At 42.6% G+C, this 19083-nt stretch overlaps 1 protein-coding gene and 1 pseudogene across 1 annotated transcript; both read left to right on the forward strand.

The window, feature by feature from the left end:
* The first annotated feature begins 1993 nt into the window (after positions 1-1993).
* Positions 1994-10440, forward strand: LOC135504674 (uncharacterized). Its single transcript, XM_064923446.1, has 5 exons — positions 1994-2586; positions 4589-4777; positions 6453-6600; positions 8859-9023; positions 9283-10440. Exons 1-5 carry the CDS (start codon positions 2502-2504, stop codon positions 9650-9652), a joined length of 957 nt encoding a protein of 318 aa, XP_064779518.1. The 5' UTR covers positions 1994-2501; the 3' UTR covers positions 9653-10440.
* Positions 10441-11642: 1202 nt separating this feature from the next.
* On the forward strand, positions 11643-18745 carry LOC135559367 (caspase recruitment domain-containing protein 19-like; annotated as a pseudogene).
* The last annotated feature ends 338 nt before the right edge of the window (positions 18746-19083 follow it).

Below are 19083 nucleotides of genomic sequence, written 5' to 3' on the forward strand. Positions count from 1 at the left end.
TAAATGAGAACTTGTTCTCAACTTGCCTACCTGGTTAAATAAAGGTGAAATAAATCAAATTAAAAATCTGCAAGTGTGACCTGTCGTATTCAATGAAACTCCCATGTTCCATGACTGAATTGAATTAACCTTTCTGTCACTCAAACTCACTTCTACATCCTGTGGGGTGTGGCCAATTCAATTTGAATTTCAACTCATGAGTTAAATAGGAGTCAATTCCAAAATTCTGAATTGAGCGCAATCCTGGTATGTTTGTGTATGAATACTTTTTTGTCCATCTGATAGGACCATTTAGAGTTTGAATTTGTCTTTTTGACCTAGTATAACTTTGTTATTTTTCAGAATTAATGAACATTAATTAACATGGTTACTTTGCCTCCGTTGGTGACCCTGGCATCTAATTTGTACTGAAGTCCATGTTGCTTTGTGTGGAGAGAGCAGAGTAGAGTTGGTGTGTGTAGGTCTCTACGCTACGAGCAGTGTGTCGCTCTTGGCTGGCATAAAGGCTATTCCATTAATAAGGCTATCTGATGAGCAGTATAATAGAGCTAAATGATTCATTCCAGCCCAGAAGCAATTGGATGGTTTACCATTAAGCTAATTGAACTATGCCACATCAAAACGATCTGCCAGGGCACAAAAGGAGGAGCAGGAAAAACACACTATAGGGCCTTCAATCTCAACTCTGGACTTCAAAACCAGTTCCACTGCATTTATTTATTTATTGTTGCCCTCTAATCAGGGAGTGATTTAGACCTGTGCCACCAGGTGGGTGTAATTAATTATCAGGTAGAACAGAAAACCAGCACTCTTTGGACCTTGTAGGGTAAGAGTTGAGTACCCCTGCTATAGGGAATGAGATGGACCCCTTGGACGGTGACGTGATTTACTCTTTCTTCTCGAGAAAAGACTGATTATGTTAACTGGTTGGTAGAGGACTGCTCTATAGACGCAGGATGTGAAGATAGTGATTGAAAACAACTTCCACGTCATGTATTCAAATGCACCCCTGCACAGTACGCATCAATAAGGACATGATTTCCTGTTTGGCTGATTGTTCTTGTTCTTGGACAGCTGGTAGTGAAGAGTATTGTGGGTAAACAAACAAAATTTGTTCTGCTGACAGATTTCACTTGCAGTGATTTTAGGCTCTGACTAGTCTGATTCGGAACCCCTCTCTCTCTATCTCCTTTGCTTTCTCACCCCCCCCCCCCCATATCTCTGGTCTTGTCCGATTATTAACATTAACAGCCATGCATATGAATGACCAATGTTTATAAAGATAAAAATGATTCCTGTTCTGGCACAGAGAACAGAGTGGCGAGCCTCATGTAAATCATATTACATTAAAGAATGAATAGGCAACATTTGTATTCTGTAAATCAGAAAGGCAACCTCCAGGACGTAATACTTTCAGAATCTACCCAGGAAACTCTAGGCCAAGACTAATGGTTTAGCTGTATAAGTGATGGTGATGACCAAAGGTTACAGGTTCAAATCCCCGCCGTACAGCTATCGTGCTCGAGACCGAGTCGTGCAATCGGAGTCCCCTCACTAAATGTCCCGCCCGACAACTTATTATCTGTGCAAATTGATTAGGAAAGGATTTGGTACAAATATATGTAGCCTACAACTGTACAGTGGATTCATGTGAGTAGAGGATGTAAGTCAGCCAGACCCTGTCATGTGATGTCAGATTGAAGTGTGCAGTGGTGGACACTATCAGTCTCCATGATATCCTTTGATGCATAACATCATTCAACAATAAGCACATTCTGGATATCTGAAGCTTACAAATAGCATGTTATAAAAAATATAAAATGTGACTACTTCCAAATAGCTTATAGTATATCAAAAGACTGGTTATATATGCTTAGTGCTATGAATGACAGCATATAGTACCATTATCATAAAGTATAAAACAAACAGATCATCAAAGGCGGGTCAATGTGACAGAATCACCACTAGCCCACAAACACACAGATTACTACCGTATTGTGAACTGAAAGAAGGAACTCGCTGCCAACCATAGCGATCATATTACAGTACTTAATGTAGGCCTATTTTAATTCCTAATTCTATTCTGCCAACCTTCGGAGCGCCCTGACAACACGCCTATTACCGTGACATCAAGTGAACCAAGTGATATTCTGACAGCCTACACACCGATTAGTTTAGCAGAATCTCGCAGACAAAGAAGGACGGATTTTGCTCGGGACAGTCAGTGCGTTCCCAGAGCGCAGCGCGACATGCCGAGCCGATACACCAACACACCTACACACACACTGATGGTTTGCTGTTGGGTCCTTGTGCTCGGGAGTAAGAGACAGAAAAAAAGCAAACGCGTGAGCAGGCACGCAGACAGCTGCGAACACAATCCAGCACAGTGACCATAATTATCCAGCTGTAGGCTACCGTAGCATACTCTTGTGGGTCTCCTTGTCGTTTTTTTTACGCGCGTCCTGGAGGGCTTCTCGACGGTTGGGTAGATTACGTCCGACATGTCAACGGTTACAGCTTCGGTCGTTGATGTTTCCAGAACTATTTATTCAACCAAAAACGGCAACCGTGGCCGTAATTATACAGGTAAGCGAACTTCAGGATGTATCCAATGTGGTGATAAATGTCATGTCAGTACAGTGCCTGCTTTATTGGAGGCATTATGGTGTTGTTTAATGGATTTGTTAAATATAGCTGTAAACTGTGTGAGTATACCATCACAGAGTAGGCCTACCAACATGTAGCCTAATTTTTTGGAGAAAATGCATTCCATGACACACAAATAGCTCTTCATTTATATGATGTATCTGTACTCAATGAATTACATTGCAGGAAAACAACATTAGGCCTACTTTCTGCAAGCTACGCATAATATGTATGCAAACTATCACATGACAACAAAACATACATGGAATAAAAGGTCTTAACGTTTTATACGCTATGGCTGTAATGGAATAATAGAGTAGCCAGCCTATGTTTATTCTGAGCCTGCACTGTAAATAAGGACAAAAGAATGGTAAGGGCGAAGTGAGAGTGTGTTCCTATAGATCACATGGTCTGAGAAGCTGCAGGTGGCTTTCAGAATGCACTGTTTCTTAGTTTCACACCAACTAACACTGCGGTTGTACTGAGCTAGGATGTACAGCTACACTTTTAAGCTCACACACGCTCTCTCTCTCTCTCTCTCTCTCTCTCTCTCTCTCTCTCTCTCTCTCTCTCTCTCTCTCTCTCTCTCTCTCTCTCACACACACACACACTCACAAGTTCCATAAAATTGTCCTTGTGTACTAAAAAAATGTTGCATAAATATGGTGTTTTCTGTGGATCTGTTCTGGCTGGTGAGGTTTCATCATGGCCCTGAAAGGCCTACTCAGCAATTTAACTCACCCTTCCAGCCCAGCCCAACTGACAGAGAAAACTGATATCTTTGATAAGAAATCTATGAGTCACAGACTGCTGGAGAGCGCTGTCTGCCTGCCCTGCAGAAATGATGGTTTATGAATTAGCCTACCACCCAATAGTCAGTCAGCAACATGTCCCTTGCTTGCTGACTCTCTCTGTCTCTCTTTCTCACTCTTTCTCTCTCTCTCATTCTCTCTCGCTATAATTCAAAGGAATACTCTCATGAGTCTCAGAAGTCTTGGAATTTACTAACACTATTTCAAACCTTATCTGAATTAAAACAACTTGCTTTCTCTTTCAGATACGTTGAGTTCAGGAAGTAATTTCTTGAACATGTAAGGACCTCTTGTGGTGGCAAGAAAACACTGCAACAATTCCTAAACAATCGTAATAGGCCGAGGCTACATGATTTCACAGACAATGTAATTTGAAAATAGTGTTCGTAAATTCCAAAACTTCTGAGATTCGTGAGAGTATTCCTTTGAATTATAGTGAGAGAGAATGAGAGATTAATTACATTTTAATTTAATTACATTTCCGTTATACTCTTGAGGTGATAAGATGTGATGTGTTCCCAGTGAATGTGTTATTTGTTATATTAACTAATTACAGTAGCACAGCCAGTGTAGAAACAATTGACTGAACACGCTTCACAGGATGTGACAGAGCTGTTTTGTTTATCCACAAGCTGTGGCTTACTTTGATTCATTCCGAAATACACTCCTGTATATTTGCATTAGAGCAGTGTCATTCTGTTAAGGGTCATAGTTCAATATGAAAACCAGAGCTCACAGCGGGAGTCAATTTTCCTGCTGCACCGTGGTGAGTCTGAAAACCAGCTGTTTAACATGGCCACAAATAGGACCTGAGTTTCTGCCAAGCAAGCAGGCCATTTATTTAATGATTTATCATGTTTCCTGCTTTGATACCATCAGCATTAGATGCAGCAAAGTGTACGGCTGCAGATGTAGTGTGTGTTTTTCTCACGCAATACTGAGCAGCCCCCAACGGGCTTCGATGCAGAATGTTCTGTAATGTAGTGTTCTGTGCTGAAATGACACAGTAGCATTCCATTGTGAGGGTTCCATGTGGTGCTCTCTCCTCTGAAAGTTCTGTTCTAGTTATGCTGTTATGCTCACATATGGCTGTATATACCATAGTTACCGTCTCCCATCACCCCCTCCAGGCCAGTGCACGCCCATGCCCCAGCCCGCCCTGGGCACCCAGAAGATCATTCAGGGGAATGGCACCAATGTGGGCACGGTGATCACCCTGCAGTGCCCATCCAGACACCATCTGGTGGGGGGCAATGAGGTGTCCTGTGTTTGGGGCAGCAACAGTACCCAGTGGTCAGGAGGCTCTCCATGGTGTAAACGTATGTATCTGTGTCGTTCCATGAAAAGAGTGCCTTTTGCAACCCTTTGATATTTTATGTAGAAATTGTGGACAAATATAGAATTTTAAAAAGCCTGTTATATTAAATTAAGTGTAATTTAATATGAATGAAGGCTTGCTAAAGTGAAGTTCCAAAATTTAGAATTTTGACATGTCCCTCCTTCACACCTGTGTCATTTCTAGATATGTTTTATCCCACTTAATCCCCAAATTAATCTAAACAAACAATGAACATTTAATAGTCAAATCATAGAGTAAAAGCAAGTGAGCTGGTTCTACTCTTTTTGGCCTTTTTCTGGTGTTTTGTGATAGAAAACTGAGTGGGTTGAGCGTAACATGTCAACCCCGTTACCCATAGATAGACAGGGTAGGAATATTTTAACAAATTTATTTTTGGTGTGAATCTTGCATTCAATTGCCACTCCCTGTTGCACAGAACAAGCTTTCATTCCTTCTGTCACAAGGGAATTAATGGCTGATTTAAGAAGAAATCGTCAACCCTGTTACAGTCAACTCTGTTATTATGTTTGGTACTTAATAGGCACTTACTATATTATATATTTTTTATTGAAACTCTTGAGATGGTAAAACCTGTTTTTTATTAAGTTGAACATCTGCGCTTTGAAAAACATTTTAAAAAGTTACACTTCTCAAAAGTCGAATGACTCATGCTGAGAGGATACTCACACACCTATGTACCACTGGTCTTTACTTGTAGGTGTTATAGTTACAGTTACAGTATGTTAGTGTATGGCAGAGTTATGGCAGAGTTGGTCTGAGGACACCAGTCTACTCCTTTAGGACATGTTGTCATAGAAAATGACATACCAGCCAGCAATTAAAGCACTCCGCATTAGTACACTGCCAGTTATGTTTGTTCTTGAAATATTCATAGACGTCCTTTTCATATTTATAAGCCACTTATGTAAAGCATATTTGTATTCAATGAGGAACCGAAGTCCAAATGAGAGACTGTTAGGTTTGTCACTCTCTGACCCTTCTCCGTCTGACTCTAGGGAGTCAGCTCATCTGGCCAATCAATGGCCGAGAGCATGTGGAGACAGCTGTCACTTCAGTCATACACTATGGATGAGTCAGACTGCTTCATTGGGAAAATGAAAGTTGTCCTCTTAGGAAAGTGTGTGTGTGTGTGTGTGTGTGTGTGTGTGTGTGTGTGTGTGTGTGTGTGTGTGTGTGTGTGTGTGTGTGTGTGTGTGTGTGTGTGTGTGTGTGTGTGCGTGTGCGTGCGTGCGTGCGTGCGTGCGTGCGTGCGTGCTTGCGTGCATGCATGTGTAGGAGTATATTAAAGCTTCAGAATGCATTGAGTGGAAAAAATGCATGGATTGCAAACTCCCTGCCTGTCAGCCTCTTAATTATTCTGAAATAGAGGAATATAGAGGAATATACTGGAGATAGTTTTATGTGCTCTCTGACCATGGGCAGTGTTATGTAGATGTCAATGTCATACTTTAGGTACCATGGTACCAAGGTACTTAATGATGTCTGTTATAAATGGATGCAATACACTTAAAAAAGGCATTCAAATATATTATATTTCCATCACTTTCTGGAGTGATTTGTTTTTATATATATTGTTTGTTATCTGTAGACAGATCTCATAAATTAATTGATAGATGTTTTATCTCTTCTTCGAGCGGTGTCCCCATCGGAAGACTTTGGGTTCCGTGTGGCAGTGGTGGCATCCATCATCAGCTGTGCCATCATCCTCCTCATGTCCATTGCCTTCATCACCTGCTGTCTGCTCGACTGTGTCACGGAGGAGGAGAAGAAGAAGGAGGAGAGGTGAGAGGAGAGATGGAGGGAGGAGAGGAGGTGAGGAGAGAAGAGCAGAGGAGGAGAGGAAGAGGGTGAGAGGAGTGATGGAGGGAAAATGGGAGGAGAGGTGAGAGGAGTGAGGGAGGAGACAGGAGAGGCCGGAGGGTGAGATGGAAGTAGGATGGAAGGAGAGGTGAGAAGGAGAAACAGACTGGATAGGTGAGAGTAGATAGTAGATGAGGACAGAGGTAGGAGAGGGAGGAGCCATGACTAGTGGAAGGGGAGAAGGAGGAGAGGAGCCCGAAAGATGAGACAGGACACATGAGAAGGAGAGTTGAACGGAAGAAAGGGGGGAGAGAAAGGAAAAGAGAAGACAGGAAGAGGTGAGAAACAAGCGAAAGATGGAGAGCTGTAATTTATACAATGTGGTAAAGGGGATTGATAACAATATTGAGATGTACAGTAGCTATTGACAGTACAACATTTAGATTTTAGCAGATGCCTTTATCCAGAACAACTTAATGAGTGTATACATTTTCAGGTTTACAGTAATGACTACATACATTTTCATACTAGTCCCCCATGGGAATCAAACACACAAGCCTGGGGTTACAAGCATCATCCTCTACCAAGTAAGCAACATGGGACTGTACAGATGTAGGATCTTAATTTAAGCCAGTTTGCTATAGCAGGAAAATAATCTTGCAGCAACAGGAAATGTGAATTATTTTGTGAATTATCATTAACTTCTAGCGTCGAGCAATCCCGGATCCGGGATTCTATTTCTAGCCTCAAGCTCATTAGCATAACGCAACGTTAACTATTCATGAAAATTGCTAATGAAATGAAATAAATATATTTGCTCTCAAGCTTAGACTTTTGTTAACAACACTAGCTAGCATAGCTATAAGCCTAGAATTCAGCCAGCAACATTTTCACAAAAACAAGAAAATCATTCGAATAAAATCATTTATCTTTGAAGATGTTTTCAATGAGGAGACTCTCAGTTAGATAGCAAATGTTCAGTTTTTCAAAAAAATATTATTTTGTAGGACAAATCGCTCCGTTTTGTTCACGTTTGGCTATTTCTAGCCTCAAGCTCATTAGCATAACGTAACGTTAACTATTTATGAAAATCGCAAATGAAATGAAATGAATGTGCTAGCTCTCAAGCTTAAGCCTTTTCTTAACAACACTGTCATCTCAGATTTTCAAAATATGCTTTTGAACCATAGCAAAACAAGCATTTGTGTAAGAGTATTGATAGCTAGCGTAGCATTTAGCGGGCAACATTTGCACAAAAACCAGAAAAGGATTCAAATAAAATAATTTACCTTTGAAGAACTTCGGATGTTTCCAGTGAGGAGACTCTCAGTTACATAGCAAATGTTCAGTTTTTCCTGAAACATTCTTTGTGTAGGAGAAATCTCTCCGTTTTGTACATCACGTTTGGGTACCAAAAAAACCCTGAAAATTCAGTCATCAAAACGGCGAACTGTTTTCCAAATTAACTCCATAATATCGACTGAAACACGGCAAACGCTGTTTAGAATCAATCCTCAATGTGTTTTTCACATATCTCTTCATTGATATATCGTTCGTGGTAGTCTCCTTTCTCCGGTGAATCGCTTGGAAAAAGACGTGCAGTTGAAGATGACGCACCAATTTCGACGGAGGACACCGGGCGGACACCTGGCAAATGTAGTCTCTTATGGTCAATCTTCCAATGATATGCCTACAAATACGTCACAATGCTGCAGACATCTTGGGGAAACGATAGATCGGGCAGGCTCATTCCTTGCGCAATCACAGCCATATAAGGAGACAATGAAAACAGAGCCTCAAAAATCCTACTCATTTCCCGGGTTGAAGTTTCATCTTGGTTTTGCCTGTAGCATCTGTTCTGGGGCACTCACAGACAATATCTTTGCAGTTCTGGAAACGTCAGAGTGTTTTCTTTCCAAAGCTATCAATTATATGCATAGTCAATCATCTTTTTGTGACAAAATATTGCGCTTAAAACGGGCACGTCTTTTTATCCAAAAATGAAATAGCGCCCCCATAGATGTAGCAGGTTAATGAACATTTTTGTGTGGGTTGATACATTTTTCTTTTAGGCAAATCAAGTCTGAAATGTCAATGTCGAAATTATTAACTTTAGAAGCCTTTTTAAACCTCAAATACACTACAAGTTTGGATTTCCCACTGTTCAGGAAAATTCTCAGCAACAAAAGAGTGAACAAATTAAGATCCTACATCTGTAAAAACTTTTTTTGCGTTGCCAGGGAGACGCGTCTGTGGCACCAGCTAGAGCAAGTGGAACTGGAAGAGAACAGGGCCTCTCGCTATGGCCACAATGGCAGGAACAACAATAACAACACCCAGGAGAAGGCACTTCCACCATGGGTCAACCATAACCCTTCAATGTGTGACAATAAGAGACCCAGCTGGTGAGGACTGTGTGTGTGTGTGTGTGTGTGTGTGTGTGTGTGTGTGTGTGTGTGTGTGTGTGTGTGTGTGTGTGTGTGTGTGTGTGTGTGTGTGTGTGTGTGTGTGTGTGTGTGTGTGTGTGTGTGTGTGTGTGTGTGTGTGTGTGTGTGTGTGTGTGTGTGTGTGTGTGTGCGTGCGTGCGTGAGTGAGTGAGTGCATGCCTGTTCATGCTTGTCTGCCTTGCAAAGCTCAATTTCTCTGTGTCTGTCCTCTCTACAGGTATCATCAGTACCCCTATGCTCTGACTGGTCCAGTCCAGGCCTCCCCCGCCGTCCCAGCCCTCAACTCAGCTCCTCTTCACTGCAAAGGCTACAACCAGCCCATCCTCCCACACATCTCAGGCCTCTACCACAACCCAGGTCTGCCACACAATCCAGGCCTACTTCAAAACCCTATCCCAACCCAGTATCCAGGTCCACCTTGGACCACGGGCCAGCTTCAGAACCAAGTGGTACCCCCAGGCTCAGGCCTGGTCAGGCAGTATGGAGAACAGGAGGGCAGTGTATCTCCACTTCTGGGGAAGCCCTACAGGATGTGTCGACACCCCCTCTATGTCAAGGAGCGCCCCGTACGGGTCATATCCGTGTGAGATCACAACCAGGAAGTGACTGAACATAGACCTCAGGGTCATGGATAAACTGAACATCAACCAGCTGGAAACTATATCCAAAAGGAAAGAGAACCGCCTGAATTGTTACCAAGCCTATGCCATTATTAAGCAGGCACCAATGAATATCGCCGGACTCAATGACCAAATGACCATTTATTAGTAATTTGACATTGACCTGCAGTAGACCATTCAGTGACAAGGCAGCATTTCTATGGTGCATCAGACATGTGCCTTAAACGCAGCCCCTATCCCTCTGGACACTGCCCGAAGCGGAAAGTTGTGCTTACAGGGGAGAACTGTCTTTCTTCCATAGGAATCACTTATTATGTTGCTGCCTGATTTCACAGTGTTCCTCCTGGAAATGTACAATAGTAATAAACATGTGCACAGTAAATATTTCAGTTCTGAAATGGAATGTCCTGTATCTCTGAGCCATGAACTCTAGTAATTATGATTCTGGAAAGAATCATGTTGTAACAGTATTCAGCATTTTTTTTATGTTTGATGCTTCTGCTTTGATGGATCAAGGGTTAGCATGTGTAGGCCTACATTTCCCAATCCTGATGTGTACAATACGGGATGGTACTTCATGGTATAAATAACTCTAACATGTTATTCTGTACTATTGGAATGTGAAGAGAATTTTATGATGTTTTATTTTTTATTTTCCTACAGCCTACTGACAATGATGGTACGTTGTGCAAGTTGATTAGTCCCACTGCAGATGGATTGACAATTGATCATGTAATAAATGATATGTCCTTAAACGTTTCCAATCAATGATCAAAGATGTGGCAAAACCTTGCATGATCATCAGTTAGGAATACGATTGTAAAGGAGTTTTTACTAAAATAATCGAATCGAACCAAAATAGTCAGTCTCCAAGTTAGGATGAGAGGTTTGCCGTCAATAAAACAACCAATCAATGAACAGACTATTTTTGAGTGATCCAAGAGACTCAATATTATACTTATGTGGGTGCCATATAAAACATATATAAGTTATATAGGCTACAGTGTAATTACAAAGTAGATACACATTCTTGCATAGTTTAGACCTCAGTCAGTGACATGACGTATTAATAGCCATTAGTGCACCACTACAGTGGGGCCGGGGTGTTCGGCCGGGTGTGCTGTCATCATGGGAAGAGCGTCAAATTAGGGAGAGGAGAAAGTTAGCGAAGAGGCAGTCATTGGCGGCGAAGAGGCATCCGTTTTCTTCCATGGCAGGTTATTGAATTTGAATATAGCTTTTGCGGCTTTTGATTTATGGGTGAATCATGAGCTGCAGAGTACAATCTGTCACAACTGTCCACAATGTCTTCTCACCACCCGGAACCTGTTGCATGCTGACCATCTCAATCTACAACAACTCAAACGAAAGTATTGGTTGTATTTAACTTAATTATTTTACCAACATGAAAGTAGATCCAAAATAATTGCAAGTGCTGTAAATGAGATTTTAGATTTTAATGTTTAGGCCTATATAGGCTAAACATTAATAAAATCAGGACCCTGTCTCTCAAAGATAATTTGTAAAAATCCAAATAACTTCACAGATCTTCATTGAAAAAGGATTTAACACTGTTTCCCATGCTTGTTCAATGAACCATAAACAATCAATGAACATGCACCTGTGGAACGGTCGTTAAGACACTAACAGCTTACAGAAGGTAGGCAATTAAGGTCACAGTTATGAAAACGTAGGACACTAAAGAGGCCTTTCTACTTACTCTGAAAAACACCAAAAGAAAGAGGCCCAGTGTCCCAGCTCATCTGTGTGAATGTGCCGTAGGAATGCTGCAAGGAGGCATGAGGACTACAGATGTGGCCAGGGCAATAAATTGCAATGGTCATACTGTGAGACGCCTAAGACAGTGCTACAGGACGGACAGCTGATCGTCCTCGCAGTGGCAGACCACGTGTAACAACACCTTCACAGGATCAGTACATCCGAACATTACACCTGCATGACAGGTACAGGATGGCAACATCAACTGCCCGAGTTACACCAGGAACACACAATTCCTCCATCAGTGTTCAGACTGTCCGCAATAGGCTGAGAGAGGCCGAACTGAGGACTTCACCAGACATCACCGGAAACAATGTCGCCTATTGGCACAAACCCACCATCGCTGGACTAGCAAAAAATGCTCTTCACTTCACTCAATCCCATTGAGCACGTCTGGGACCTGTTGGATTGGAGGGTGAGGGCTAGGGCCATTCCCCCCAGAAATGTCCGGGGACTTGCAAGTGCCTTGGTGGAAGAGTGGGGTAACATCTCACAGCAAGAACTGGCAAATCTGGTGCAGTCCATGAGGAGGAGATGCACTGCAGTACTTAATGCAGCTGGTGGCCACACCAGATACTGACTGTTACTTTTGTGTCCCTTTGTTCAGGGGCACGTTATTCCATTTCTATTCGTCACATGTCTGTGGAACTTGTTCAGTTTATGTCTCAGTTGTTGAGTCTTGTTATATTCTTACAAATATGTACACATTAAGTTTGCTGAAAATAAATGCAGTTGACCGTGAGAGGACGTATTTTTTTGCAGAGTTTATATATCTTCTACTTAAGGTGCTGCCCAAATGTGTGTTCTTTGTACCTTATTTCCTGTATTTCCCAGCTCCCTGGTCAGGCTCAGACAGCTACCATGAGCAGCTAAAAAGGAACTCCAAGTTCCTGTGTTTAGACCAGAGGATGCACACTGAGCTGGTGGGCGGGCTGGTGCTGCAGCTCAACAGGACCAACCCTCAAATACTTACTGACAAGGAGGCCCAGAGGGTAAGTAGCCTTGTGAGTATGCTAACTCTCTGAAGGGATTTAGGTTCACTACAGGTTGCACACAGCTTTACATCACTTTCGCCAGACCACCCTTACCCTCTAGGCTTTTACATATCTAGCTCTACATGGTCATGCAATTTACAATATTTCAGTCTTTGCAATTTGTTGTGTTGTATTTTGTGATTCTAGGGAATACTGGGCAATAATAAGACAGGATGAAGGCCTTATTACATTTACATTTACATTTACAGATCCATTAATGCATTATTGTTAATTGGACAGTTGACTGGACACTTGTGATTGGATGCTTGTCTAATTCTACAGTTCAGGAACCTGAGCGTGCCTACTGCGGTGCGATTGGCTGAGCTGCTGGTGTACTTACAGGGGAAGGGCGAGGAGGAGTTTCATGAGTTCTACAGGAGGCTTCAGATCCACACTGACAAGTTCTACTTTAACCTGACTACCAGAGTCACCCGATGAAGAGGTACTGCAAGGAGAGGCAATGTGTGTGTATGTGTGTCATTCTTTCTCTCTCTCTCTCTCTCTCTCTCTCTCTCTCTCTCTCTCTCTCTCTCTCTCTCTCTGGCTGTCTGTCTCGAATGTGTTTCTCTCTCTGTCTTTCTCTATCTGTCTGTCTTCCTCATTCTGTCTGTTTCCTGCAGTTGTATGTCTACTGTTTCTTTGTGATGCTGTGGAGACTGACTAACCGTGTTCCGTGTGTCTCTGTTCTAGAGCCTGCAGACCCAAAGGAGACTAACTGTGGGCCGCCACATGGAGAGATATGTACTTAATGACAGGGCTAAATATAATACCCCATTACAGGGATAATAATAACTAACAACTTTAGATTAAGCCAAAGAAAACATTGTGATACATTTAATAAACACAGAATACCAGCAAAATAGATAAAACGGTGTAGCAGTAGCAGGAATAATTGCATCTAATTGGTAAAACCGGGTACTTTCACACTCATTTCTGTGGAGAAATGGCTATTTTCTCTGAAATTAAATGTAATGACTCTTATGTGTTGGAGCATCTGGTCCCTACTTGTCTGTACTACTCAACCCCTCCAGTGTTTCTATATGCAGGATAGTTCTGCCCCTCTCTGCTCTGATTATGTAGTTTGATGCTTTATTTAAAGAGCAACACACATGTAAATAACCTGTGAGCTTGTAAATATCCAGTGTTCGTGTAGATATACACTATATAAACAAATGTATGTTGTATCCCCTTCAAATTAGTAGATTCGGTGATTTCAGCCACACCCGTTGCTGACAGGCATATAAAATTGAGGACACAGCCATGCAATCTCCATAGACAAACATTGGCAGTAGAATGACCTCATTGAAGAGCTCTGTGACTTTCAACTTGGCACTGTCATAGGATGCCACCTTTCTAACAAGTCATTTTGTCAAAATTTCTGCCCTGCTACAGCTGCATAAAATCACCATGTTCAATGCCAAGAGTCAGCTGGAGTGGTGTAAAGCTTGCCGCCATTGGACTTTGGGGCAGTGGAAATGCATTCTGCCAAAATTGTTGCCACCCCTATTACTAGCCTGTTTAACCTCTCTTTCGTGTCATCTGAGATTCCCAAAGATTGGAAAGCAGCTGCGGTCATCCCCATCTTCAAAGGGGGGGACACTCTTGACCCAAACTGCTACAGACCTATATCTATCCTGCCCTGCCTTTCTAAGGTCTTCGAAAGCCAAGTCAACAAACAGATTACCGACCATTTCGAATCTCACCATACCTTCTCTGCTATGCAATCTGGTTTCAGAGCTGGTCATGGGTGCACCTCAGCCGCGCTCAACGTCCTAAACGATATCTTAACCTCCATCGATAAGAAATATTACTGTGCAGCCGTATTCATTGATCTGGCCAAGGCTCATCGGCAGACTCGACAGCCTTGGTTTCTCAAATGATTGCCTCGCCTGGTTCACCAACTACTTCTCTGATAGAGTTCAGTGTGTCAAATCGGAGGGTCTGCTGTCAGGGTTCAATTATTGGACCGACTCTCTTCTCTGTATACATCAATGATGTCGCTCTTGCTGCTGGTGAGTCTGATCCACCTCTACGCAGACGAGACCATTCTGTATACTTCTGGCCCTTCTTTGGACACTGTGTTAACAACCCTCCAGGAAAGCTTCAATGCCATTCAACTCTCCTTCCGTGGCCTCCAATTGCTCTTAAATACAAGTAAAACTAAATGCATGCTCTTCAACCGATCGTTGCCTGCACCTGCCCGCCTGTCCAACATCACTACTCAGGACGGCTCTGACTTAGAATACGTGGACATCTACAAATACCTAGGTGTCTGGTTAGACTGTAAACTCTCCTTCCAGACCCACATCAAACATCTCCAATCCAAAGTAAATCTAGAATTGGCTTCTTATTTCGCAACAAAGCATCCTTCACTCATGCTGCCAAACATACCCTTGTAAAACTGACCATCCTACCAATCTTCGACTTCGGCGATGTCATTTACAAAATAGCCTCAAATACCCTACTCAACAAATTGGATTCAGTCTATCACAGTGCAATCCGTTTTGTCACCAAAGCCCCATATACCACCCACCATTGTGACCTGTACGCTCTCGTTGGCTGGCCCTCGCTTCATACTCATCGCCAAACCCACTGGCTCCATGTCATCTACAAGACCCTGCTAGGTAAAGTCCCCCCTTATCTCAGCTCGCTGGTCACCATAGCATCACCCACCTGTAGCACGCACTCCAGCAGGTATATCTCTCTGGTCACCCCCAAAACCAATTATTTCTTTGGCCGCCTCTCCTTCCAGTTCTCTGCTGCCAATGACTGGAACAAACTACAAAAATCTCTGAAACTGGAAACACTTATCTCCCTCACTAGCTTTAAGCACCAGCTGTCAGAGCAGCTCACAGATTACTGCACCTGTACATAGCCCATCTATAATTTAGCCCAAACATCTACCTCTTTCTCTACTCTATTTATTAGATTTATTTTGCTCCTTTGCACCCCATTATTTTTATTTCTACTTTGCACATTCTTCCACTGCAAATCTACATTTACATTACATTTAAGTCATTTAGCAGACGCTCTTATCCAGAGCGACTTACAAATTGGTGAATTCACCTTCTGACATCCAGTGGAACAGCCACTTTACAATAGTGCATCTAAATCATTAAGGGGGGGGGGGGTGAGAAGGATTACTTATCCTATCCTAGGTATTCCTTGAAGAGGTGGGGTTTCAGGTGTCTCCGGAAGGTGGTGATTGACTCCGCTGTCCTGTCCAAATCTACCATTCCAGTGTTTTACTTGCTATATTGTATTTACTTCACCACCATGGCCTTTTTTTGCCTTTTCCACCCTTATCTCACCTCATTTGCTCACATCGTATATAGACTTGTTTATACTGTATTATTGACTGAATGTTTGTTTTACTCCACGTGTAACTCTGTGTCGTTGTATGTGTCGAACTGCTTTGCTTTATCTTGGCCAGGTCGCAATTGTAAATGAGAACTTGTTCTCAACTTGCCTACCTGGTTAAATAAAGGTTAAATATTATTATTTTTTAAATGTAAAAATTCTCTGGAGTGATGAAACACGCTTCACCATCTGGCAGTCCGACGGACGAATCTGGGTTTGGCGGATGCCAGGAGAACACTAACTGCCCGAATGTGTGCCAACTGTAAAATTTGGTGGAGGAGGAATAATGGTCTGGGGCTGTTTCTCATGATTTGGGCTAGGCCCTATAGTTCCAGTGAAGGAAAATCTTAACACTCTAGCATACAATGACATTCTAGACGATTCTGTGCTTCCAACTTTGTGGCAATGCCCTGTGCATATACAGAAATGGTTTGTAAAGATCGGTGTGGAAGAACTTGACTGACCTGCACAGAGCCCTGACCTCAACCCTATTGAACACCTTTGGGATGAATTGGAACTGCAACTGCAACTGCAAGCCAGCCCTAATCGCCCAACATTAGTGCCCGACTTCACTAATGCTCTTGTGGCTGAATGGAAGCAAGTCCCTGCAGCAATGTCCAACATCTAGTGGGAAGCCTTCCCAGAAGAGTGGAGGCTGTTATAGCAGCAAAGGGGGGACCAACTCCATAATAATGCCCATGATTTCACGAGCATGTATCTACATACTTTTGGTCATATACAGGGCATTCGGAAACTATTCAGACCCTGTGACTTTTCCCACATTATGTTACTTTACAACCTTAATATAAAATGGATTAAATTGTATTTTCCCTCATCAATCTACACACAATACCCCATAATCACAAAGTAAAAACAGGTTTTTAGAAATGTTGGCTAATTTATAAAAAACTGAAATATCACATTTACATAAGTATTCAGACCCTCTACTCAGTACTTTGTTGAAGCACCTTTGGCAGCGATTACAGCCTTGAGTCTTGTTAGGTATGATGCTGCAAGCTTGGCACATCTGTATTTGGGGAGTTTCTCCCATTCTTCTTTGCAGCTCCTCTCAAGGTATGTCAGGTTGGATGGGGAGTGTCGCTGCCCAGCTATTTTCAGGTCTTTCCAGAGATGTTAGATAGGGTTCAAGTCAAGGTTCTGGCTGATCCACTCAAGGACATTCAGAGACTTGTCCCGAAGCCAGTTTCGTATTGTCTTGGCTGTGTGCTTAGGGTCATAGTCCTATTGGAAGGTGAACCTTCACCTCAGTCTGAGGTCCTGAGCACTCTGGAGCAGGTTTTCATCAAGGATCTCTCTGTACTTTGCTTTCCCTCGATCCTGACTAGTCACACCTGCCGCTGAATAACATCCCCAAAGCATGATGCTGCCAGCACCATGCTTCACCGTAGGGATGGTGCCAGGTTTCCTCCAGATGTGACCCTTGACATTCAGGCCAAAGAGTTCAATCCCGGTTTCATCAGAACAGAGAATCTTGGTTCTCATGGTCTGAGAGTCTTTAGGTGCCTTTTTGAAAACTCCAAGCGGGCTGTCATGTGCCTTTTACTGAGGAGTGGCTTCCATCTGGCCACTCTACCGTAAAGGCCTGATTGGTGGAGTGCTGCAGAGAAGGTTGTCCTTCTTGGATTTTATCCCATTCTCCACCGAGGAACTCTGGAGCTCTGTCAGAGTGACTAAGTATTGGTGGTTTCACATTTCTTCCATTTAAGAATGATGGAGGACACTGTGTTCTTAGGGACGTTCAATGCTGCAGCATTTTTTGGGAATCCTTCCCCAGACCTGTGCCTCAATACAATTCCTTCGACCTCATGGCTTGGTTTTTGATCTGACATGCACTGTCAACTTGGGGATCTTACATAGACAGGTGTGTGCCTTTCCAAATCATGTCCAATCTATTGAATTTACAACAGGTGGACTCCAATCAAGTTGTAGAAACATCTCAATGATGATCAATGGAAACAGGATGCACCTGAGGTCAATTTTGAGTCTCATGGTAAAGGGTCTGAATACATACGTAAATAAGGTATTTCTGTTTATTTATTTTATTTATTTTTCCTAACATTTCCAAAAACCTGTTTTCGCTTTGTTGTTATGGGGTATAGTGTGTAGACTGTTGAGAAAAATAAATACATGTAATCCATTTTAGAATAAGTCTGTAATGTAACAACATGTGGAAAAAGTCAAGGGGTCTGAATACTTTCCAAATGCAGTGTAGTGTACTTTATAAAGCACCTGTAGTTTTCTTTTAGAATGCACATTTTATGGATGCCTAATAACTGTATATTATGGATGTGTTTCTGATTTAAATGCATTTGACCATTTTGGAAAAGAGTTTTGTCGAACTGCTGCTTCTTATCGAAGTATCCACTCCGTAAATGTAATCAAGATTTGTTTTGCATCCAGCCCTGTCACCTCCATAACCTCAGCCAAGTATGTGGTTAATTCATATTTTAGTATTCCTCAATTCAGAGTACAATCAGTCCCTACGCTCTGCTTTTACCCACACACACACGTAAACCAACCTCCTCATTCCTTTGAAGATGTTGTTATGCTTACAGTAGGTCAAAGGTAACGTCAGACAGAAAAGTGCGTCATCTCTGATATACAGCTCTAATGAACCGGTAACTGCTAATCACGTGACAAAGAAAGAGATGTTTTCTTTAGAGGAAGCCATGTGCATAACATCACTCCGTATGATGCTGCCTGCCTGCCTGCCTGCCTGCCTGCCTGCCTGCCTGCCTGCCTGCCTGCCTGCCTGCCTGCCTGCCTGCCTGCCTGCCTGTCTGCCTGTCTGCCTGTCTGTCTGTCTGTACCTCTCTCTGCCGGACCTCTGTTCTTTCTGAGTTGTTTTAGTCTTGCAGTGGGCTAAGCCTCCATAGCAATAGAAAATATTGCTATGGAGGTAAGTCCTTCAGTCAGGGAGAAAAGGTTTAACATTAAATAATTGAAAATAACTTAGAAACTGATGTGCAGTGTGCAATTACGTGCGCAATGATGTGCACAGAGCATGCTTTAATGTTTCATGCCTTTGTGTCATCAATGGCACAAGGGCACCTATCTTGCTCTCATTCACATCTCTCTGTTTGTCTCTCCCTGCCTCTCCATTCATCCTGTACTCTATTTCTCCCTTCCGTCCCCTCTGTCTCATACCAACAGAGGGTAATTTGAGTGGTACTGGTCCATTTCTGAGCTTCTCAGTGCTGGGAC

This window comes from Oncorhynchus masou, chromosome 18, assembly GCF_036934945.1.
Source record: "Oncorhynchus masou masou isolate Uvic2021 chromosome 18, UVic_Omas_1.1, whole genome shotgun sequence".
Taxonomy (NCBI): Eukaryota; Metazoa; Chordata; class Actinopteri; order Salmoniformes; family Salmonidae; genus Oncorhynchus; species Oncorhynchus masou.

Bases quoted from the DNA above. Each gene is read 5' to 3' on its own strand.
- LOC135504674 (XM_064923446.1), top strand. From the start codon at position 2,502: ATGTCAACGGTTACAGCTTCGGTCGTTGATGTTTCCAGAACTATTTAT. The intron at 4,778-6,452 runs GTATGTATCTGT...CTCTTCTTCGAG, and splicing joins AGGCTCTCCATGGTGTAAAC to CGGTGTCCCCATCGGAAGAC. The intron at 6,601-8,858 runs GTGAGAGGAGAG...TTGCGTTGCCAG, and splicing joins GAGAAGAAGAAGGAGGAGAG to GGAGACGCGTCTGTGGCACC.